Source organism: Papaver somniferum, chromosome 7 (genome assembly GCF_003573695.1).
Source record: "Papaver somniferum cultivar HN1 chromosome 7, ASM357369v1, whole genome shotgun sequence".
NCBI classification, from domain to species: Eukaryota; Viridiplantae; Streptophyta; class Magnoliopsida; order Ranunculales; family Papaveraceae; genus Papaver; species Papaver somniferum.
In genome coordinates, this window is record NC_039364.1 from 264,852,222 (window position 1) to 264,877,289 (window position 25,068).

Below are 25,068 nucleotides of genomic sequence, written 5' to 3' on the forward strand. Positions count from 1 at the left end.
GATTAACAAGACTTTAACCAAGATCGAACAGAACCTCCTGCAGGAATTTAATATTGTTAAGAGGTATCCTCGTCTTCCTATGCATGAGCCTTTGGCTAGCTCCTCAAGTCCTTCTTCGGGGGGAAGTGTTCCTTCGTCTCAGCCGAAGAATCCTGCTGATCGGGTCGAGCCTTCAAAGGGGAAGTAAGCTTCGTTGGAAAAGCTTCTGTGTTTGTTAAAGAAAGTTGATCTTTATTGATTACTTGGCTTTGGGAAATTTTTTTGTGCATCTTGTATTTTTGTTTCTTGCTTAATTTCTCGAGCTTGTAATCAATTTTTCTGGAATGGATCATCTGATATTATATACACGAAAGTCTTTCGAGTTCTAAGAATATATCAATGTGTTGTTTACATAGAAAGAAAGAATACGTGTAGTAAAAGATACACAACAACATTAGATTCGATAAAGCTCTAAGCTACGAAACAGATATCTTCGACCGCTTCATTTCTTCTGATAACTGAAACTGAAGTGGGAACAAGTGAGCACATCATCCCAAAGGGGTTCCCAAAGGAAACAAATAACATTCTAGTAATCACTAACATGCTTCACAATTCTTACCATCAAGACCAGATAGTTTAGACAAACAAACATAATATGCACACGAGTGAATTCCCCAAAATAATATAGTATATATAATATTCAACCGGATTACCCCGATCTATTATGTACTATTCAACCGGCTTACCCCGACCTACTATAGATATAAAAAGTAAAGTGCGTAATATGTAACCGGCTTTCCCCAGTCTACTAAGATATAAAAGTAAAGTGCGTAATATTTAACCGGCTTTCCCCGGTCTACTAAAAATGTAAAGTGCGTAATATTCAACCGGCTTTCCCCGTCCTACATAGAACATAGCAAGAAGCCGTGAGGAAACACGGTCACTCCTTGCGGGGGATTCACGCTACACATATTACACACACATTTACATTTATTTAAAACATTGTACGTTCTGATATTAAAAACACATCATGCTCGCAAATAGAAAGAAAGCTCAATGATTACAAGAAGGTTACAGAGTTCCCACCTGAATTGATGACAGGCCATGCCTACCTCGAGATCCACTGGTTCATCTTTTGTATCGATAGTTGTTTACATGGATTAACTGTTAATCACACAATCATTCTAAGAAATTTCATCAAAAAAAAATCATTTTAAGAAATTTGCCGAAAGGCTCATACAAGGTTCATACAAGTCTATCTAACGGTTCTAAGCCCATTTATGTTTCTACACCTTTTTCATTACCTATCTTTAGCATATTAAAGGTTTACTACTTCGATTAGGTTGGTTCTATAGTCCAATAAATAAGTCTTATGAATATCTACAACTTTTTAGAAGGAACCAAAGACTAATTCAGACCACAAGTGGTCCATTTCATGTTCATAAGGAAAACTGGTTATAAGCCCAAATTGACTAAACAAGCCCATTAACTAAGGTCCGGTCCATCTGAGTCAATTAACAGTCAAACTGACGGCCACAGGTCAACAAACAGTCAACTTCTAAGTCCAGTCGAAGAAAAAGTCAAACAGTCAAGGTCAATTGGTCAATGGTCCAACTCGGTCCACTGAGTCTGTTCTGAGTCGAATCGATTCAACTCAGTCAGATACACTAAGTCAGCTAAGCTGGCTGGGCTGACTAGCAGGCCATTGCATAGGCCAAAGCCTTTGCTCGGCCAAAAGGGTATGTTGCACCATCATGGTGCAACACAAAACAGGCCTGCACCATACACAAGCCAACCCACCTACAATCCTCAACAAGGAATTACAGAAGTACATTGAATACAAATAATTTCGTTTACAATCAAAGACTAAGCCTACCTGCATTTTGCAGCTTTAAGCTTCTATTAAAGAGATTCAACTCAACCCTTTTCTGCAACTGACAGTTCCATTCATTTCCCATTTCATTCAATTAAACTCCAATTCAAACAACACTACAGCTCCTACACTTTTAATGTAATTACTCATAACACTTGCAATACCACATATACCACCATTACCTCACTTCACAGGGTTTAACTTATTATTTCATTGTACTGTAACCCCAGTGCCCATTCAAATGCATCCCAGGCCTCCTCCATGTACTGTTATCCGCAACTCAAACACAAATAGAACTCCATAGACAACATCACCACCTCTCTGAACTTTCTCAAACCAAACTTATACGCAACCATAACAACTCCAACTAAGACCACAAATCATCAACTATACTTTTCCTATAGATGCCGCCTTTTAATAACCTAACATTCATCTAGAAATCATCTCAAACAACCCTGCACATTCAATTACACCACCACTGCCAGCAACAATTGAACTCTTATTCTTCTTGATAACTGACTTCAAACCCAATCCTTCACAATCTCACACTCAAACAACCTTTACTCAGTTTATCTCAATCAACTTCAACACCAACAGTTCACAACACCCTCTCCAATATCATTTCAATTCTTAGCTCAACAAACATTCATAAATTCAACAATTTGAAATGAATAACTTAACTAAAATTACAGAGAAGATCAAATACCTCAGGTCAGCTTGTCTCAACCAGATTGAAACCAACCCCTTATTTCTTCTGATTCCAAACAATCAATACCAAATCATCTTCTCCCTAAACAATCTGTTTAATTCTCAAAACCCTAGTTCTTAAATTGGGGAAGAACATGAAACCCTAATTCTTAAATTCTTCTCTGTGAATCTAAAATCAGATATTAAATCTTCTCATTTACGTTCAACACACAAAACCCATCTTCAATTGATCTTCTAGAGTATCAAATTCATCTTAGGATTCTCTTCTGCAACTCTACTGAAACCCTAGATCAAATCTCCACAATGATTCTCCACTGAATCAACCTCAAAACTCTAATTAAACACCAACCACTTCTTTCTTCATCCAACATAAACACAAAATACTAATCAATTCAACGAATCTCAAAATGAAATCTAAAACCCTAATTATAATTATTTGTTTCACTTTTTCTGTTGGATTTGTTTTCATCTCATCAACCAAAACTACCACCATCAATTAACCTTCGATCTCTGCCAGCTTATATCAACTCAGAATCATGAACTGATTCTCGAAATCATTAACAGAAGAAGAAGAGGAAAGAAAGAAAGAGAAAGAAGAATGAAGAAGAAGAGAAACAGAATGAGAGTTATCCTCTCGATTTGGCTAGGGATAAGTCCAACCCAAAATACTGAGACACTCATCAGCTTGGATATGGGCTGCCATAAAGTCCATCATTGAAATAACTACTTTACTCTTCCTACTAATATGGTGATATCTTCTTCGTCCGGTAAACGATTGACACGTTCGAGTAGTCCATTATGCGTAACTTTTCGAGATTTATCTAACGACACTAGATTCGTATCTAAGTTATTATTAGATTAATTTTTATTTACTAAAATCTATATTAACTAATCGAGCCAGTAACGGGTAAATCGCCTCTTGACTGGTTTAATAGCATTGACGTGCTTGAGGGTCCTTAATTCTCCCCACCTTATAGATTTTCGTCCTCGAAAATCAATTCATACTTCTAGTCTTTAATAACTCCCCACCTTATAGAGAAAAACTATCTCTCGACTAAATGTAGGTACTGCTCAAACTTACAAACGCGCGAAAAGATAACTCACGAAGCAATGAGAAATGAAACACAGACCTATACGGTTTTCTGCAACTAAAATTTGTGGATTTATGTTCAAATAATTTAAATACCAACAAATAAAGAAATCTAAGTTCCTTACACTAATTTTGTACTTCAATAGATTAATGGTTCTAGATATATGTAAAGCTAATCAATAAGTTTCAAAATGAATTTGGGATCTATCAGAACAATTAACCTCGCTAATTCTTCAGTCGTGTATTGACTACGTGTAGAAAAAAAAACTATAAACCACTTATTCTCCAAATCTCTATCAGCTTCTAAGGCATAATATAATTGGTTCAACCTACAATTTTTACTTCATAATATATACACACAACTAAACAAGCAAATCAATCAACCAATTTAAATCTTTTAGTTTTTGATAGATTTTAGTAATTAAGATTTATCTCACCACCCAATCTAGTTCAAAACTAAACTATTTATCAATCCGTTACTAAGTATAATCTGATATTGCCCATGTAAGATCTAATGATGAGTTCTGATATTATATACACGAAAGGCTTATGTACTTATGTAATTCCTTGTTGAGGATTGTAGGTGGGTTAGGTTGTGTGTGGTGCAGGCCTGTTTTGTGTTGCACCATGATGGTGCAACATACCCTTTTGGCCGAGTAAAGGCTTTTTCCTATGCAATGGCCTGCTAGTCAGCCCAGCCAGCTTAGCTGACTTAGTGTATCTGACTGAGTTGAATGAATTCGACTCAGAACAGACTCAGTGGACCGAGTTGGACCATTGACTAGTTGACCTGACTGTTTGACTTGATCTTTGACTGGACTTAGACGTTGACTGTTTGTTGACCTGTGACCGTCAGTTTGACCGTTAATTGACTCAGATGGACTGGACCTTAGTTAATGGGCTTGTTTAGTCAATTTGGGCTTATACCCAGTTTTCCTTATGAACCTGAAATGGACCACTTGTGGTCAGAATCAGTCTTTGGTTCCTTCTACAAAGTTGTAGATATTCATAAGACTTATTTATTGGACTATAGAAGCAACCTAATCGAAATAGTAAACCTTTAATATGCTAAAGATAGGTAATGAAAAAGATGTAGAAACATAAATGGGCTTAGAACCGTTAGATAGACTTGTATTAACCTTGTATGAGCCATTGGGATAATTTCTTAGAATGATTTTTTTTTGATGAAATTTCTTAGAATGATTGTGTGATTAATAGTTAATCCATGTAAACAACGATCGATACAAAAGATGAACCAGTGGATCTCGAGGTAGGCATGGCCTGTCATCAATTCAGGTGGGAACTCTGTAACCTTCTAGTAATCATTGAGCTTTCTTTCTATTTGCGAGCATGATGTGTTTTTAATATCAGAACGTACAATGTTTTCAGTAAATGTAAATGTGTGTGTAATATGTGTTGTGTGAATCCCTCGCAAGGAGTGACCGTGTTTCCCCACAGCTTCTTGATATGTTCTATGTAGGCCGGGGAAAGCCGGTTGAATATTACGCACTTTACATTTTTAGTATACCGGGGAAAGCTGGTTAAATATTACGCACTTTACTTTTATATCTTAGTAGACCGAGGAAAGCCGGTTAAATATTACACACTTTACTTTTATATCTTAGTAGACCGGGGAAAGCCGGTTACATATACGCACTTTACTTTTTATATCTATAGTAGGTCGGGGTAAGCCGGTTGAATAATACATAGTAGATCTTGGTAAGCCGGTTGACTATTATATTATACTATTTTATTTTGGGGAATTCTCTCGTGTGCATATTATGTTTGTTTGTCTAAACTATCTGGTCTTGATGGTAAGAACTGTGAAGCATGTTAGTGATTACTATAATGTTATTTGTTTCTTTTGGGCACCCCTTTGGGATGATGTGCTCACTTGTTCCCACTCTAGTTTCAGTTATCAGAAGAAATGAAGCTATTTGGATATGTACAACTCTGCTTTACCTGCATCCTTAATTTATTTGAATTTTATGCAACGAGTAAGTGAATATTCAAAATTAGATAACAAAAAGTGCTTGTCGGCAGTAACGCAGGTATGCACCTTTGTTATTGACTTTGGACCTGTCACCCCGCTGGCTAATCCTTGGCCAGAGGATCACCAAACGGTGGGGGTTGGTGCAGCGTCCCCGGATATGTGATGCGCTAAAAAATATTTAAAGGCACCCATTCCGCTGAACCGCTGCCTTATTGCATGTTTGGGTATTTCTTTCTGCTGGAAGCCTTCCCCATGGTCGTCCACTCATAAACGCTGATAGGGGAGTCCCGAGAGATTGTATATTGATACTTTCCCCAATAGATTTATTTTGCAACAAATTTCGTTTAATTGATTATTTGAGGTATGCTATCCTCGTCCAGAGATAGAAACACGTCGAGCGGATACACTGCCTTCTTCTTCTTCTGGTACTCTTCACGGAGGTGCAGAACTGCGCTGCCTTTTGGATAATATGGCTTGAGGTATCTAGCGTTCCATGGGTGTCTGAGGACTTCTCTTTTCAGATTACGCAGGTAGTAAGACCCATTCCCGGCGATGTTATGTATTATAAACGGTCCTCCCCATGATGGTGCTAACTTTCCCCACTTTTTCTCTCGCTGGTATTGTGGTATGGTTCTTAGCACATACTGTCCTTCTACAAAGTTCATAAGTTTAACTTTTTTGTTGTATTCTCTGGCTAGCCATCGTTGGTAGTTTTCCATCATTTATAGTGTTGTCTCCCTCCTTTCTTCTAGATCATCGAGCCTTTCCAGCATTATATCTGTTGTAAGGTTCTTCTCCCAGGCTTCGGTCTTTGTAGTTGGCATGATGATTTCTGTCGGGATGACTGCTTCGGCTCCGTACGTGAGGAGGAATGGTGATTCACCTGTGGCGGACCTTTCGTGTTGTTCGGTATTCCCATAGCACGTTGTGTAATTGTTCGCACCATCGTCCTTTATGTTCGTCCAATTTCTTTTTGAGAATAAGACCAAGGGTCTTGTTTGTAGCCTCGGCCTGGCCGTTACTTTGGGGGTGGATGGGGGTTGATTTTTTCTTCCTGATTTTGAAAGTATCGAAGAGCATATCAATGTTTTTCCCTTGTAATTGTTTGCCATTGTCCGAGACAATTTCTGCGGTAATGCCAAACCTGCAAATGATGTTCTGAAAGATGAATGTGAATACATCCACGTCTCGGATTCTAGCTAGGGCTTTGGCCTCCACCCACTTGCTGAAGTAGTCTGTGGCTACGATCAAGAATCTCCTTTTCCCTGACCCTTCGATCAGGGGGCCTACGATGTCTACAACCCATTTTGAAAATGGCCAAGTACTTTCTACAGAATTCAGCTTTGTCGTAGGGGCGTGAATCTTCTTAGCAAACCGCTGACATTCTTCGCATCTCCTGGACATCCTAGCAGCATCTCGGATCATTTGTGGCCAATAGTATCCCTGCATTTTTGCTTTATCCGCCAGTGATCTCATTCCGCTGTGGTTACCTACGTCCTCATAATGGATATCCTTCAAAATACGATGCCCCTCCTCTCTGGATAGACATCGTAGAAGTGGTCCAAGAAAGGATTTCTCGTACAATACTCCATCATGAAGATCGTATCTCCCTGCCCTTAATTGTATCTTTCTGGCTTTCTTCAATTCCGTTGGTAGCGTACCTCCTTCCAGATAAAGGTGAATCTCGGTTCTCCAGTCTTCTTCATTGTTGAAGTCCTCGTCTCCGTTTTCCCTCATCATGATGTCGTCTTCGATGAAGTCCTCAACAATGTCCTCCCCCACATCGTCGTCACCAATGTCCTCCCATACATCGTTTTCACGATTTGTAGCGAAGAACTGCCGTGGGGTGATCGAAGGTTCATACACTCTTTTTATCTTTATGGCTTTAACATTCTCATCTTTCAACATGGATGATATGTATGCCAAGGCATCGGCATGCTTGAGATCTTTTCTGCATAGGTGTCGGAATTTGATGTTTGGTATCTGTGAGGCTAAGGTTTGGACCAAAGCCATGTATGCGGAGAGGGTGTCACCGTGGACATTGTATTCTAGCCCTATATGTCGTATGACTAGTTGTGAATCACTTGTCAGGCGTACATCGGTTATTTCCATTTATATTATTAAACGCAGAGCATGTACTACTGCTTCGTATTCTACGATTTTGTTGGTATGCCCCTTGAATTCCAACGTTAATGCGTGCACGATCCTTTATCCTGTAGGGGTGGTGATTACGATGCATATGCCCGCACCTTCTCTATTTCTTGATCTGTCCACGAAGACCTCCCATCGTCTTTGGTTTGAGGGCTCGAGGATGTCAACTAGGTCCTTGCCTTCGTCTGCTTCTGGTATGTCAACTAGTTGACATCCTCGAGCCCTCAAACGGATATCTTCGAGCGCTTCATTTCTTTTGATAACTGATATTGAAGTGGGAACAAGTGAGCACATCATCCCAAAGGGGTTCCCAAAGGAAACAAATAACATTCTAGTAATCACTAACATGCTTCACAGTTCTTACCATCAAGACCAGATAGTTTAGACAAACAAACATAATATGCACACGAGTGAATTCCCCAAAATAAAATAGTATATATAATACTCAACCGGCTTACCCCGATATACTATGTACTATTCAACCGGCTTACCCCGACCTACTATAGATATAAAAAGTAAAGTGCGTAATATGTAACCGGCTTTCCCCGGTCTACTAATATATAAAAGTAAAGTGCGTAATATTTAACCGGCTTTCCCCGGTCTACTAAGATATAAAAGTAAAGTGCGTAATATTTAACCGGCTTTCCCCGGTCTACTAAAAATGTAAAGTGCGTAATATTCAACCGGCTTTCCCCGACCTAAATAGAACATAGCAAGAAGCCGTGGGGAAACACGGTCACTCCTTGCGGGGGATTCACGCTACACATATTACACACACATTTACATTTATTGAAAACATTGTACGTTCTGATATTAAAAACACATCATGCTCGCAAATAGAAATAAAACTCAATGATTACAAGAAGGTTACAGAGTTCCCACCTGAATTGATGACAGGACATGCCTACCTCGAGATCCACTGGTTCATATTTTGTATCGATCGTTGTTTACATGGATTAATTGTTAATCACACAATCATTCTAAGAAATTTCATCAAAAAAAAATCATTTTAAGAAATTAGCCCAAAGGCTCATACAAGGTTCATACAAGTCTATCTAACGGTTCTAAGCCCATTTATGTTTCTACACCTTTTTCATTACCTATCTTTAGCATATTAAAGGTTTACTACCTCGATTAGGTTGGTTCTATAGTCCAATAAATAAGTCTTATGAATATCTACAACTTTGTAGAAGGAACCAAAGACTAATTCAGACCACAAGTGGTCCATTTCAGGTTCATAAGGAAAACTGGGTATAAGCCCAAATTGACTAAACAAGCCCATTAACTAAGGTCCGGTCCATCTGAGTAAATTAACAGTCAAACTGACGGTCACAGGTCAACAAACAGTCAACGTCTAAGTCCAGTCGAAGAACAAGTCAAACAGTCAAGGTCAACTGGTCAATGGTCCAACTCGGTCCACTGAGTCTGTTCTGAGTCGAATCGATTCAACTCAGTCAGATACACTAAGTCAGCTAAGCTGGCTGGGCTGACTAGCAGGCCATTGCATAGGCCAAAGCCTTTGCTCGGCCAAAAGGGTATGTTGCACCATCATGGTGCAACACAAAACAGGCCTGCACCATACACAAGCCAACCCACCTACAATCCTCAACAAGGAATTACAGAAGTACATTGAATACAAATAATTTCGTTTACAATCAAAGACTAAGCCTACCTGCATTTTGCAGCTTTAAGCTTCTATTAAAGAGATTCAACTCAACCCTTTTCTGCAACTGACAGTTCCATTCATTTCCCATTTCATTCAATTAAACTCCAATTCAAACAACACTACAGCTCCTACACTTTTAATGTAATTACTCATAATACTTGCAATACCACATATACCACCATTACCTCACTTCACAGGGTTTAACTTATTATTTCATTGCACCGTAACCCCGGTACCCATTCAAATGCATCTCAGGCCTCCTCCATTTACTGTTATCCCTAACTCAAACACAAATATAACTCCACATACAACATCACCACCTCTCTGAACTTTCTCAAACCAAACTTATACGCAACCATAACAACTCCAACTAAGACCACAAATCATCAACTATACTTTTCCTATAGATGCCGCCTTTTAATAACCTAACATTCATCTAGAAATCATCTCAAACAACCCTGCACATTCAATTACACCACCACTGCCATCAACAATTGAAATCTTATTCTCCTTGATAACTGACTTCAAACCCAATCCTTCACAATCTCACACTCAAACAACCTTTACTCAGTTTATCTCAATCAACTTCAACACCAACAGTTCACAACACCCTCTCCAATATCATTTCAATTCTTAGCTCAACAAACATTCATAAATTCAACAATTTGAAATGAATATCTTAACTAAAATTACAGAGAAGATCAAATACCTCAGGCAGCTTGTCTCAACCAAATTGAAACCAACCCCTTATATCTTCTGATTCCAAACAATCAATACCAAATCATCTTCTCCCTAAATAATCTGTTTAATTCTCAAAACCCTAGTCCTTAAATTGGGGAAGAACATGAAACCCTAATTATTCAATTCTTCTCCGTGAATCGAAAATCAGATATTTAATTTTACGTTCAACACACAAAATTCATCTTCAATTGATCTTCTAGAGTATCAATTTCATCTTAGGATTCTCTTCTGCAACTTTACTGAAACCCTAGATCAAATCTCCACAATAATTCTCCACTGAATCAACCTCAAAACTCTAACTAAACACCAACCACTTCTTTCTTCATCCAACAGAAACACAAAATACTAATCAATTCCACGAATCTCAAAATGAAATATAAAACCCTAATTATAATTATTTGTTTCACTTTTTCTGTTGGATTTGTTTTCATCTCATCAACCAAAACTACCACCATCAATAAACCTTCGATCTCTGCCAGCTTATATTAACTCAGAATCATGAACTGATTCTCGAAATCATTAACGGAAGAAGAAGAGGAAAGAAAGAAAGAGAAGGAGAAAGAAGAATGAAGAAGAAGAGAAACAGAATGAGAGTTATCCTCTCGATTTGGCTAGGGATAAGGCCGACCCAAAATACTGAGACACTCGTCATCTTGGATATGGGCTGCCATAAAGTCCATCAATTGAAATAACTACTTTACTCTATCTACTAATCTGGTGATATCTTCTTCGTCTGTTATACGATTGACACGTTCGAGTAGTCCATTATGCGTAACTTTCCGAGATCTATCTGACGACACTAGATTCGTATCTAAGTTATTATTAGATTAATTTTTATTTACTAAAATCTATATTAACTAATCGAGCCAGTAACGGGTAAATCGCCTCTTGACTGGTCTAATAGCATTGACGTCCTTGAGGGTCCTTAATTCTCCCCACCTTATAGATTTTCTTCCTCGAAAATCAATCCATACTTCTAGTCTTTAATAACTCTCCACCTTATAGAGAAAAACTATCTCTCGACTAAATGTACGTACTGCTCAAACTTACAAACGCGCGAAAAGATAACTCGCGAAGCAATGAGAAATGAAACACAGACCTATATGGTTTTCTACAACTAAAATTTCTGGCTTTAGGTTCAAATAATTTAAATACCAACAAATAGAGAAATCTAAGTTCCTTACACTAATTTTGTACTTCAATAGATTAATGGTTTTAGATATATGTAAAGCTAATCAATAAGTTTCAAAATGAATTTGGGATCTATCAGAACAATTAACCTCGCTAATTCTTCAGTCGTGTATTGACTACCTGTAGAAAAAAAAACTATAAACCACTTATTCTCCAAATCTCTATCAGCTTCTAAGGCATAATATAATTGGTTCAACCTACAATTTTTACTTCATAATATATACACACAACTAAATAAGCAAATCAATCAACCAATTTAAATCTTTTAGTTTTTGATAGCTTTTAGTAATTAAGATTTATCTCACCACCCAATCTAGTTCAAAACTAAACTATTTATCAATCTGTTACTAAGTATAATCTGATATTGTCCATGTAAGATCTAATGATGAGCTCTGATATTATATACACGAAAGGCTTATGTACTTCTGTAATTCCTTGTTGATGATTGTAGGTGGGTTAGCTTGTGTGTGGTGCAGGCATGTTTTGTGTTGCACCATGATGGTGCAACATACCCTTTTGGCCGAGCAAAGGCTTTGGCCTATGCAATGGCCTGCTAGTCAGCCCAGCCAGCTTAGCTGACTTAGTGTATCTGACTGAGTTGAATGAATTCGACTCAGAACAAACTCAGTGGACCGAGTTGGACCATTGACCAGTTGACCTTGACTGTTTGACTTGATCTTTGACTGGACTTAGACGTTGACTGTTTGTTGACCTGTGACCGTCAGTTTGACCGTTAATTGACTCAGATGGACTGGACCTTAGTTAATGGGCTTTTTTAGTCAATTTGGGCTTACAACCAGTTTTCCTTATGAGCCTGAAATGGACCACTTGTGGTCTGAATTAGTCTTTGGTTCCTTCTACAAAGTTGTAGATATTCATAAGACTTATTTATTGGACTATAGAACCAACCTAATCGAAATAGTAAACCTTTAATATGCTAAAGATAGGTAATGAAAAAGATGTAGAAACATAAATGGGCTTAGAACCGTTAGATAGACTTGTGTGAACCTTGTATGAGCCTTTGGGATAATTTCTTAGAATGATTTTTTTTTTTGATGAAATTTTTTAGAATGATTGTGTGATTAATAGTTAATCCATGTAAACAAGATCGACACAAAAGATGAACCAGTGGATCTCGAGGTAGGCATGGCCTGTCATAAATTCAGGTGGGAACTCTGTAACCTTCTTGTAATCATTGAGCTTTCTTTCTATTTGCGAGCATGATGTGTTTTTAATATCATAACGTACAATGTTTTCAATAAATATAAATGTGTGTGTAATATGTGTTGTGTGAATCCCCCTCAAGGAGTGACCGTATTTCCCCACAACTTCTTGCTATGTTCTATGTAGGCCGGGGAAAGACGGTTGAATATTACGCACTTTACATTTTTAGTAGATCGGGGAAAGCTGGTTAATATATTACGCACTTTACTTTCATATCTTAGTAGACCGGGGAAATCCGGTTAAATATTACACACTTTACTTTTATATCTTAGTAGACCGGGGAAAGACGTTTACATATTACACACTTTACTTTTTATATCTATAGTAGGTCGGGGTAAGCCGGTTGAGTAGTACATAGTAGATCGGGGTAAGCCGGTTGACTATTATATATACTATTTTATTTTGGGGAATTCTCTCGTGTGCATATTATGTTTGTTTGTCTAAACTATTTGGTCTTGATGGTAAGAACTGTGAAGCATGTTAGTGATTACTAGCATGTTATTTGTTTCTTTTGGGCACCCCTTTGGGATGATGTGCTCACTTGTTCCCACTCCAGTTTCAGTTATCAGAAAAAATGAAGTTATTTGGATATCTACAACTCTTCTTTACCTGCATCCTTAATTTCTTTGAATTTTAGGCAACGAGTAAGTGAATATTCAAAATTAGATAACAAAAAGTGTTTGTCGGCAGTAACGAAGGTTTGCACCATTGTTATTGACTTTGGACCTGTCACCCCGCTGGCTAATCCTTGGCCATAGGATCACCAAACGGTGGGAGTTGGTGCAGCGTCCCCAGATATGTGATGCGTTAAAAAATATTTAAAGGCACCCATTCCGCTGAACCGCTGCCTTATTGCATGTTTGGGTATTTCTTTCTGCTGGAAGCCTTCCCCATGGTCGTACACTCATAAATGCTGATAGGGAGTCCCGAGAGATTGTATATTGATACTTTCCCCAATAGAGTTATTTTGCAGCAAATTTCGTTTAATTGATTATTTGAGGTCTGTTATCCTCGTTCAGAGATAGAAACACGTCGAGCGGATACACTGCCTTCTTCTTCTTCTGGTACTCTTCACGGAGGTGCAGAACTGCGCTGCCTTATGGATAGTATGACTTGAGGTATCTAGCGTTCCATGGGTGTCTAAGGACTTCTCCTTTCATATTACGCAGGTAGTAAGATCCATTCCCGGCGATGTTATGTATTATACACGGTCTTCCCCATGAAGGTGCTAACTTGCCCCACTTTTTCTCTCGCTGGTATTGTGGTATGGTTCTTAGCACATACTGTCCTTCTACAAAGTTCCTAAGTTTAACTTTTTTGTTGTATTCTCTGGCTAGCATTCGTTGGTAGTTTTCCATCCTTTGTAGTGTGTTCTCCCTCCTTTCTTCTAGATCATGGAGCCTTTCCAGCATCATATCTGTTGTAAGGTTCTTCTCCCAGGCTTCGGTCTTTGTAGTTGGCATGATGATTTCTGTCGGGATGACTGCTTCGGCTCCGTACGTGAGGAGGAATGGTGATTCACCTGTGGCGGACCTTTCGTGTTGTTCGGTATGCTCATAGCACGTTGTGTAATTGTTCGCACCATCGTCCTTTATGTTCGTCCAATTGCTTTTTTAGAATAAGACCAAGGGTCTCGTTTGTAGCCTCGGCCTGGCCGTTACTCTGGGGGTAGATGGAGGTTGATTTGTTCTTCCTGATTTTGAAAGTATCGAAGAGCATATATATGTTTTTCCCTTGTAATTGTTTGCCATTGTCCGAGACAATTTCTGCGGGAATGCCAAACCTGCAAATGATGTTCTGAAAGATGAATGTGAATACATCCACGTCTCGGATTCTAGCTAGGGATTTGGCCTCCACCCACTTGCTGAAGTAGTCTGTGGCTACGATCAAGAATCGCCTTTTCCCTGACCCTTCGATCAGGGGGCCTACGATGTCTACACCCCATTTTAAAAATGGCCAAGGACTATCTACAGAATTCAGATTTGTCGCAGGGGAGTGAATCTTCTTAGCAAACCGCTGACATTCTTCGCATCTCCTGGACATCCTAGCATCATCTCGGATCATTTGTGGCCAATAGTATCCCTGCATTTTCGCTTTATCCGCTAGTGATCTCTTTCCGCTGTGGTTACCTGCGTCCCCATAATGGATATCCTTCAAAATACGATGCCCCTCCTCTCTGGATAGACATCGTAGAAGTGGTCCAAGAAAGGATTTATTGTACAATACTCCATCACGAAGATCGTATCTCCCTGCCCTTGATTGTATCTTTCTTTCTTGCTTCAATTCCGTTGGTAGCGTACCTCCTTCCAGATAAAGGTGAATCTCGGTTCTCCAGTCTTCTTCCTTGTTGAAGTCATCGTCTTAGTTTGCACTCGTCATGATGTCGTCTTCGATGAAGTCCTCAACAATGTCCTTCCCCACATCGTCGTCACCAATGTCCTCCCCTATATCGTATTCACGATTTGTAACGAAGAACTGATGTGGGGTGATCGAAGGTTCATACACTCTTGTTATTTTTATGGCTTTAACATTCTCATCTTTCAGCATGGATGATATGTATGCGAAGGCGTCGGCATACCTGAGATCTTTTTTGCATAGGTGTCGGAATTTGATGCTTGGTATCTGTGAGGCTAAGGTTTGGACCAAATCCATGTATGCGGAGAGGGTGTCATCGTAGACATTGTATTCTATCCCTATCTGTCATATGACTAGTTGTGAATCACTTGTCAGGCGTACATCGGTTATTTCCATTTCTATTATTAAACGCAAAACATGTACTACTGCTTCGTATTCTACGATGTTGTTCGTATGCCCCTTGAATTCCAACCTTAATGCGTGCACGATCCTTTCTCCTGTAGGGGTGGTGATTAGGATGCCTATGACCGCACCTTCTCTATTTATTGATCCGTCCACGAAGACCTCCCATCGTATTTGGTTTGAGGGCCCGAGGATATCAACTAGGTCTTTGCCTTTGTCTGCTTCTGGTATGCCTCTTACTTCGTCGACGTTGTCCAGGGGTAGATATGCAAGGAAGTCCGCCAAGACTTGTGATTTTTGGGAGTGTTGGATTTTGTGGATAATGTTGAACTGATCTAGGTGAGTGTTCCACTTTGCTATCCTTCCTACTTTCGTAGCGCTCTTGAGAACAGCCTCCAACGGTGCTTTGCATGGAACACGAATATAGTGGGTCAAAAAATAAGTCTTTAGCTTTTGGGTGGCCCACACTAGCGCCAAGATGAGTTTCTCGATCTTCGTATAATTTCTTTCTGCTGTTTTGAGTGTCTTGCTGACGTAATAAATTGGATGCTCTATCTTCGTGTTCGTCTTGACCAATACTACGCTGACTGCATCCTCTGTCGCTGCTATGTAAAGGGCCAAAACCTCATCGGGATCGGGTTTTTGCAGGATCGGGATCGTCGCAAGATATTCTTTGACCTTCTGGAAAGCTTCTTCGCATTATGTGGTTCATTCAAACTTTCTTCCCTTTTTGAGGATGTTGAAGAAATATTTGCATTTGTCCGATGACCTTGCGATGAACCTGCCCAAAGCCGCTAGGGATCCGTTGAGCTTTTGTACTTCTTTCAGGTCCTTCGGGGATGGCATCTCCACGATGGCATGGATCTTGGCTGGATCTACTTCGATGCCCCTCTTCGTTACTAAGTATCCGAGGAACTTTCTTGAGGTAACGCCGAATGTGCATTTTTCTGGGTTGAATTTCATGCTGTGCTTCCTCATTGCTTCAAAGATATCCCTCAGGTCCTGATGGTGGTCCTTGCGCAGCTTACTTTTCACAAGCATATCATCAACATAGACTTCTAGGGTGTTCCCGATCCAAGGCTTGAAGATAGCATCAACCATCCTCTGGTATGTTTCCCCTGCATTTCTAAGTCCGAAGGGCATCTTGGTTGATCTTCTTTTGCAAGGGATACTTGGTTGTAGCCATAATATCCATCCATGAATGACAGTTCTTCGTATCCTTCGACGGCTTCCACTAGTTGATCGATGCTTGGGAGCGGGTAACTATCCTTCGGACACGCCTTATTGAGGTTAGTGAAGTCGATACATATTCTTACTCCTTCATTCTTCTTTGTCACTATGACCATTTTCGATATCCATGTTGGGTATTTGAACACCTTGATGAATCCTGCTTCTAACAATTTGCGGAGCTCCTTCTCAATTGCTTGGTGGTACTCTGGTGCTACCTTTCGTACTTTTTTCCTGAAGGTAGGCGTGCCTGGATTTATGCGAAGTTCGTGCTGGATTATCTTCGGATCAATCACTGGCATGTCCTCTAACTTCCACGCGAAGACATCCGCGTATTCCCTGAGTAGTTTGATTAGAGAAATCTCTCTTTCTTCATTCATTAACGTCCCTATCTTGATCATCTTCGGATTTTCTTCGGTCCCTATATTGATCTCGTTCACGGGTTCTACAGGTGAGAACGTAGGCTTTGGTTCCCCTAGGAGAGGGACATTCTTTAATTACTATTTGGTAGGCTCTTCAGCTTCCTTAGCCATCGAAGTACTTGCCTCAGCGTTTAGAACGATGCTCTCCTTCGTCAGACTACTTCCAGAAATTTCTTCGAGATAAAGATCAATTTCCTTCTCTTTCGCAGCCTCTTTGTTTCGGGCTCTTCGGGATTTCCGTTGCTCATCTTGTTCGTTATTGAGCTGATTTTGTAGAGCCTGGCATTCCCGAGCGGTGACCTGATTTCCCTTTATTTCCATTACCCCTTCGGGTGTTGGAAATCCAAGGTACTGATGATAGGTCGCGGCCACTCCCTTGAGCTTGTGCACCCATCTTCAACCAATGATGGTGTTATAGGGGGAAGGAGCGTCCACTACACTGAATCGAGTATCAACTTTCATTGGTCTTGCGTCCACTTGCAAAACAATGTCTCCTGATGGCTTTGTAGGTTCCCCATTGAATCCGTAGATGGTATAATACGAAGACATCAGTTGTTCATCGTTAGGCTCCATTCACTTGAATGTGTCGTAGAATAAAACGTTAACTGAACTTCCTCCATCAATGAGGATCTTTTTGATATTGCACCCTTCCACTGGTAAAGTAAGGAAGAAGGGGTCGTTGTGATCTTCCATATCTTCCTCGATGTCTTCTGCATCGAAGGTCATAGGCGCGTTCATCCATCGCTCGTGTTCTTCCACTTCCTCCCCATCGATCTTGTATAATTCACAATAGTCTTTGAATTATTTTATTAACCTTTTCCCTATTTGTGTTGTTAGCGAGGGTCTTGTAGCTTCGGAACATGAGATGGTGTTGAGTGTTCGCTTTCCCTCTGACAGTTGAACTTGCTTGCTTCGCTTGGTCCTATCTTCGTTATCTACCTTCTGTATGTACTGCTCTAGGTCACCTACGTCAATCAGCTTTTGGATCATTATCTTGAGATTCTTGCATTTCTCAGTCTGGTGGCCATTGAAGCAGTGATATTCGCAGTAATCTCTTTATTTCTAGGACCTAGGGGCTGCTTCCCTTTGAACCATGGCCACTCAATGTTTTCCCTTCCTTTGATCTCCCTCAGGATGCGGGTGTAGTTTGTGTTCAGCTTCGTGGAGACTTGATCTTCGAATTTACGATCGTCACGTTGGTTGTCGTCCCTTCGTCCTTTTTTATCATCATTAGGACGTTCAACTGAACCGCCCCTCTTTGATCCGCTGGCTTGTTCTACGGAATTAGTCCGATGAGATCTTTGAACTTGGGCCCTAGGGTTCTCCTGCTGGATCTCTTCTAGCCTGGCGTGCTTTTCAATGATTACTCAAAGGTCTCCTTCTGTCTGAGGAACACTCCCATGAATCTCCACAAATAATGGGCTCATTCTATCCAGTCCCAATTTGTAACAGTTGATGCTGACCACTGGATCTACATTTCCTATGGCTTGACAAATCATATGCCATCTGTCGGTATACTCCCTGATCGTCTCTTTGTAAGCGGTTGCTAATGCGAATAACTTATCCATTCCTGCGTTGATAGCCTTGTTGTACATGTAAGTTTCTATGAACTTCTCAGCGAGCTGGCCATAGGAGTTGATGAAATTGGGAGGTAGGTTGTCGAACCAAGATAGTACTGATCCCTTTAGACTTGAAAAAAAATACCTGCAGAGGACTGCATCGTCTTGTTCCCATCAGGCTAAGATACGATTGTAATAACGAAGGTGTGCTGCGGGATCGCTGGACCCATTGTAACATTCGAATGCTGGAATAGGGAAATTCTGATGGATAAGTGCTTTGGCCAAGCGCGGGGTCAGTGGTGTGGTGTTTGCTTCTCTCATTACCTCTTCTAGTCTTCCCCCTACTTGCCTGGCTTTTAGTTGCTTGATCTCCGCCATCATTTCAGCACGAAGGTCCTCCATTGCACGATGGTGATCATTGTTGGTTGAGTTTCTCTTTGGTCTTTGATCTTTGCTGTCATAATAGTCTGAGTCTTCTGGGACGTAATCTGGATCGCTGGACCTGTTTCCTCTGGTTATTCTTCGGTTCAATGGCTCGAGATTTGCTGCATTCGTCACGACCATTCTTCGGTCATGATTCGGCTCAGGTGCTTTAGAGTTGGCTTCGTGCAAAGCTTCGTTGTGCTGGTGAATTGCTCCCAAGCTTTGGGCGATCTTATCTACGAGTTCTTGGTTTTCTCGAGCTAGCAGTGCCACTGCCTCCGCGTACACCTTTTGATTCTTCTTCAACTCCACAAGCTCTGCCATCAGCAGGGGGGGATGATTTGATCCTTGGTTTGGGGTAATGAGGCGTACCTGCCCCCCAGGGGCCATGGTATGATCTTCATTAACCGTTTAGATTAAAGGGATGGGAGGTTCGATGCTCACTAACTGTAATTCCACGTGTGGGGGTAAGGGTCGGTTTCTTGTCAGCAACGGCTGAGTTGTTGGTAGAGTTTGGTTCTGCTCGTTCGTTGGCGGCATCCCGAAGGCTGGCTGTGGCATTGATGACTCCGCAAATCCTTCCCGTTGCTCAAGGGCGCGGACAGCTGCTGCGGCTTTCACTGCATCGGCTTTAGCTACATCTGCTCTTGCTGCCTCGGCTTTTGCTGCCACTGCTCTGAGAGCCGCCGCTGCTACATCATTGGTATTTGACGGTGAGGTGATTTCCGCAGTGTCTGGATTTTGTTTTGTCGTTTTCACTTTTTCACCCTTTTTCTTGCTGCGTGTCATGACTGGCGTTGTCCTGGGTGTTTCTTTGGATGATGCTTTAGCCTTTCCTGCATCCTTCGTTTTTTCCATCTTCGCTTTCTTTGCCTGCATAAATAAAACATCATCGAAAATCCAATATCCATGGGGATCCTGTTAGTAAAGTTAAACAAGCGTGTAGGCCAAAAGCATGGCTCGATCGAAAGTTTCCAAGAGATCGAGGACTAAGATGAAGATTTGGAGAGATCCAATACTTGAAAACATAGATCGACTCATGGATCCGAGAAATTCTTTGAAGGGAAGTGCAGAGTGATCGACTTTAAACATGAACTAAGGTCTTTAAGTTTTAGACATGGTAGATATGAAACATTCTAAAGAAAACACAGATCCATAAGATTCGTCTTAGGGAAACATAGAAAACTCTAGAAAGTGTGGAGATCTGTGGGTTTTATGTCTTGAAAGCATAGATAACTTTTAAGAGAAGTATAAACTCTACATGAAAATTGGTTTTAAGTTATAAATGGATGATAAGCTGTGAACCATACGTAGAAAATTAGTTTTGGAAGATTGGTTTTGAAGATTAACTTAAATCCGAACATTATCATCCATAGGATAGCATGGGGAGCCACAAAAAAACAAGTAAAATCACAGGATAAGATAAATCTTTTACCGAGACAGAGTCCCTGTTTTTAGCGCCAGATTGTGAACACATAAATATCGATGGCATCCACGTGTTCACAAAAAATAATCGCAGTGTATATAAAATCATTATGGGTAATAATACGGATGTAAAGTGGCATATATACAATGACTCATCGACTCGGAGCCTTCGGGCTCGTCCTTGTCTAGTCATGAGAAAGATTTAGCTGTCCTTATGAGTACGCTGCATGATATCACAAAGCATAATGATAAAAAATAGAAAGTAAAGTGCTGAAATATAAATGAGACAGTGATTTGGTTCAGCACTAAGGCCTACGCCCACGGGGTTGGGGTTTCACTATGTGTTTGGAATTACAAGGGTAGTCAAAATGACTTTGTGTGAATCACGAAGATAGAGGGGAAATAGATCTCATACTTACTCTTCTTATTTCTCTCTCCTATTCTCTTACTCTCAGGAGGCCGACCCCTTCTCTCTCAGTGGAGAGGGGTGTTTATAGAGAGGATACATGGGGTCCACTATTATAGGCAGTTGCAATCTTATCTTCTTGATCTTTGTGCTGATCCCGCTGGTATCTTCGTTCTCGACCGAAGGCTCCGTCGGTTCTGTATGGTTACGAAGGGTTACCTTCTTCTCTTCCACAGATTTGCTGACACGTACCATATGTCTATGGTATATAATTCGGGTGGTTGGTGTGGTCCGCACGCGTCAGACAGACATCTGATGCCCCTGTCACATCCTCGTCAGTGGAGCTAATCTTCGTTGTTGATCTTGAATCTTCCTTGAGATGGGATAAAGGAGATCTTTGGTTGCTCTTCAGTACTTCGCAGTGGCTCGTTCCTTCAGGCTCCCTGATCCTGAACCATTGGATCATCGTGGTGACGAACAGATATAGATGATAGGGGTCCCCAGGGTGTTGGGACGTGGCATCATATTTTGATGTCTCACTGTTGTGTGTCTTCCACGTGTACTCCTTTTAACACGTGGTGGATGATGAATAATGTGTATGCATCTGTCTATTGTGTAATGCATGTTGGTGATGAACTGATGCATTGGTAATATTAAATAAATCATTCAGGGAAAAATTTGGATTAATATGACTATGTTGAACATGCACTTGATATTTATACTTCCAGAGGTGCCACATTGTTGCGATAATTTGTTGAATATAAGGAGAACTCGTGTCAGAGTTGATAATAAAATTTGTAGAAGACCAATAATTAATCCAATTAATTCTGAATTTGTTGATATTGTTGTTAAAGAGGAAAATGCTGAGAAGACATGCTTTCCATATGGTTGTTGCAAAAGGACATGTAAATAGAAGAGGATTTATATCTTCTATCTGATTGGTGGTGCAGAGAATAAATGTAATATCAGTGATTGATGCAACATGTTTCAAATTTACCTTAACTAGAAGTGCATTGTGCATCAGTTTCCACATAAAGATCTGCGTCTTATAAGGAATGTTGAGCTTCCAAAATTTTAACCAGAAATTATTGGAGTATAACTGCAGTTGAGTGGTTTGGGCATTAATACTACAAAGGTGATGATAAGTTGATGTTGTAGAAATACTTGTTATAGTAAGAGGCCAGATTAACTTATTATCTTGATTCTGCAGGAAGATGAATGGTTAAAATTGAATCCACCTGCAGAGGCGCAAAAAGATATCGCAGAAGAGGGATATTCTATTGAGCATTTTCAGTAACTATTAGTTTTGAAACCCATTGATATTCATTTGTATTTAAATCAACCCAATGATATAAAGCTACCGATTAACTTGGTATCTAGTTATGAATCCAAATATTAATGTTGTAGCCCGAACCAACTTGCAATTTACCGAATTTATGAACAGTTTCTAATCCATGTGTTATACTCTGCCATATCCAGTTGGTATTATGAGGCTTAGGAGGTGGTTCATATTTCAAATCATGATGAGGAAAATGAATACTCTTAAGTACCTGAATCCTAAGTTCTGTTGATTTGTGAATCATATTACATGCCAGTTTAGCTAGCATTGCAATGTTGTAGTGATTTAATTGTTTCAAACCCAAACCTCCCTGTCTTTTAGGCATTTTGAACTTATTACAAGAAATGAAATGCTTATTGTTATGATCAGATGAATTATTCCACCAGTAGTTTGAAGTTGATACATTTGTTGAATAATGGAGTCTGGCAATCTGAGAAGTTACATATATACGTACTCATAGTACTTAGAACTGAGTTGAGTTGAGCAGTCTTATCATCTTGATGAATTAGTTTGTTCTTCCACCTTGTAACCTAAAGTTCATATTTTCCAGAATGGGTTGATAATTTTGAACTATAGATCTCTTCATCAATAAAGGAATGCCCAAATACTTCACTCCTAAATCCATAATCTGTATATGAAGAATATTCGATATTTTGTTTCTTAGAGAATGAGTGACATTGCTGCTGAAGGACATTGTTGACTTTTGAAGATTGATAACTTGATCAAAAGAAGAACTGAATTGTTGAATGGTATGTTATAAATGTCTCAATTGTTCTGGAGAAGCCTTTAAGAAAAGTAAATAATCGTTGGCGAAGAACAAGCGACTTATTTTTGAGCTTGGTTTTGTAAATTTGATTCCTTTTAAATGACCTTGTATAATTTGAGTTTGAAGTATTCTAGAAAATGCTTCTATAACAATGAGGAAAAGATAAGGTGATAATGGATCACCTTGTCAAATTCCTTTAGATAGAGTGAGAGAAGCAGATGGACTACTATTAATCATAAGTGAAACATTAGTTATAGTTATACACTGATGAACCAAGTGTACCCACTCATGATGAAAACCACGTTTAAGAATAATATCAAACAAAAAGTTCCACTCTAATCTGTCGAAAGCCTTCGACATGTCCAATTTCAAGGCAATGTAAGAGATTTTACCTTTTCTTTTTATTTTTTTCATAAAATGAATCATCTCATTGGTAATTATAACATTGTTCTGAATTTGTCTTCCAAGAACATAAGTACATTGAGTTGGGTCTATAAGTTTATATAATAAATTTTCAATCTGTTGGCAATAATCTTTGAGGTAATTTTGTAACTAACATTGCATAATCTTATAGGAAAATAATTACTAAGTGTTTGAGGATGAAGAGTTTTAGGTATCAACACTTGATAGGTATGATTGGTTGATTTAAGCATATATGTATGAGTGAAGAAATTTTGAGCCATAGAAATTACCTCGTTGCATACAGTTGACCAACAATGTTGATAGAAGGATGCTTGAAAACCATTTTATTTAAAATACAACATCTTTAATTTCTTGTTTAGGCAGAAGCCGAAGAAGCATATAATTCTCTGTTTCTGAATACAACTCTAAAATTCTGATAAATAGAAGTATCAGTGACAAATTTTTTATTCGTCGAGATTGCAGAAAAATGATTAAGAAATTTTCTTCAATTTCATCCCTTGAATCATGCCAGGTACCAAGTGAATATTGAATTGCAGAAATGTGATTCCTTCTTTTGTTGAAATTTGCCTTATTGTAAAAGTAAGAATTATTTCTGACGATTTCAAGTGAATGAGCACCAATATCTTTATCTTTCTGCAAAGTTAATAAATGTTGGATGGATTTGGTTAAACTGCAAAATGTTGGGTCTATAGTTGGTATATTTGTGTTATGACAATGTTGAAGCTCTTGTTGAATAAAATATATCCCAGATTCTATATTTCCCACAGAATTTTTCTTACAAAGTTAAAGTTCATGCTTTGTATATTTGAGCTTAGATAAAAACTGATATGAAGGAGAACCTAAGATTTTTTGAGACCGACAATTGTTAATAACTTCAGAACACGAGGTTGTAGAGAACAAACATCTTTGAAGTCTAAAAAGGGTTTGTTTAGTTTCCATTGTAAAAGTGGTATAGAAAAGTATTGGAGAATGATCTGATGCTACTGGCGACAAATGTTGAAGATGATCTGACGAATAAGAGTTTAAACAATAAGCATTCACAAGTGCTTTGTCTAGTCTGACTATTGTATACTCATTAGCATATGATTAAACCAGGCTGCAGAAGATCCTGAATACCCCAAATCAGTGAGACTTAATTGTTGAATAATTGGCTTAATCCATATAAAATGCTAATGAGAATGATTCTTAGAGTTGTGATACTCATAGTCTGACACGGTGAAATTTAAATATCCAAATAAAACCAATGAAGATCTACATATGGAAGCACGTCCAAAAGATATTGTTGTTGATATTTTTTTTCTTGTAAGTTGTTAGATCTATACATACATGTTAAAAGAAAATATAGTTGATGGATATGAGTATGAATAATGACATGCACATCATGTCTAGTAGTATGCATTGTTTCTAAATCTATGACCTTTTTCCATGAAACAGAAATACCCCCAGATAAACCAACTGATGGAGCTAGGGTAATTATATTTTTGAAGATATAAATGCATTTTAGAAATTTATGTTTTGGTTTCAGACGAAAATAAGATATATGGATCATATCTTCTTATGCAAAAATGAAGATAATCCCGAGTAAAAGGATCACCAAAACCTTAGCAATTCCAAGATAAAAGTTTCATATTAGAAATAAAAGAAACAAAAAACACAAGACAAAGCATATGGTTATCTCAAATTAGACCTTCTTTAGTAACCATGT

At 39.1% G+C, this 25,068-nt stretch overlaps 1 protein-coding gene and 1 long non-coding RNA gene across 2 annotated transcripts; both read right to left on the reverse strand.

Annotated features, from left to right (window-relative positions):
• Positions 1 to 339: 339 nt before the first annotated feature.
• Positions 340 to 3,149, reverse strand: LOC113293750. The gene is made up of 3 exons (XR_003332529.1): positions 1,856 to 3,149; positions 1,066 to 1,143; positions 340 to 503 (listed from the first exon to the last, which is right to left on the reverse strand). It is a non-coding gene; the product is annotated as an uncharacterized LOC113293750 (long non-coding RNA).
• Positions 3,150 to 6,838: 3,689 nt separating this feature from the next.
• LOC113296515 lies at positions 6,839 to 7,656 on the reverse strand. The gene is made up of 2 exons (XM_026544819.1): positions 7,019 to 7,656; positions 6,839 to 6,938 (listed from the first exon to the last, which is right to left on the reverse strand). The coding sequence occupies exons 1-2, from the start codon at positions 7,654 to 7,656 to the stop codon at positions 6,839 to 6,841; spliced, it is 738 nt and encodes a 245-aa protein (XP_026400604.1).
• Between the last annotated feature and the right edge of the window lie 17,412 nt (positions 7,657 to 25,068).

Coding starts and splice junctions, on each gene's coding strand:
- LOC113296515 (XM_026544819.1), bottom strand. CDS start 7,656: ATGGCTTTGGTCCAAACCTTAGCCTCACAGATACCAAACATCAAATTC. Junction 6,939..7,018: donor AGATGCGAAGAATGTCAGCG/GTTTGCTAAGAA, acceptor AATGGGTTGTAG/ACATCGTAGGCCCCCTGATC.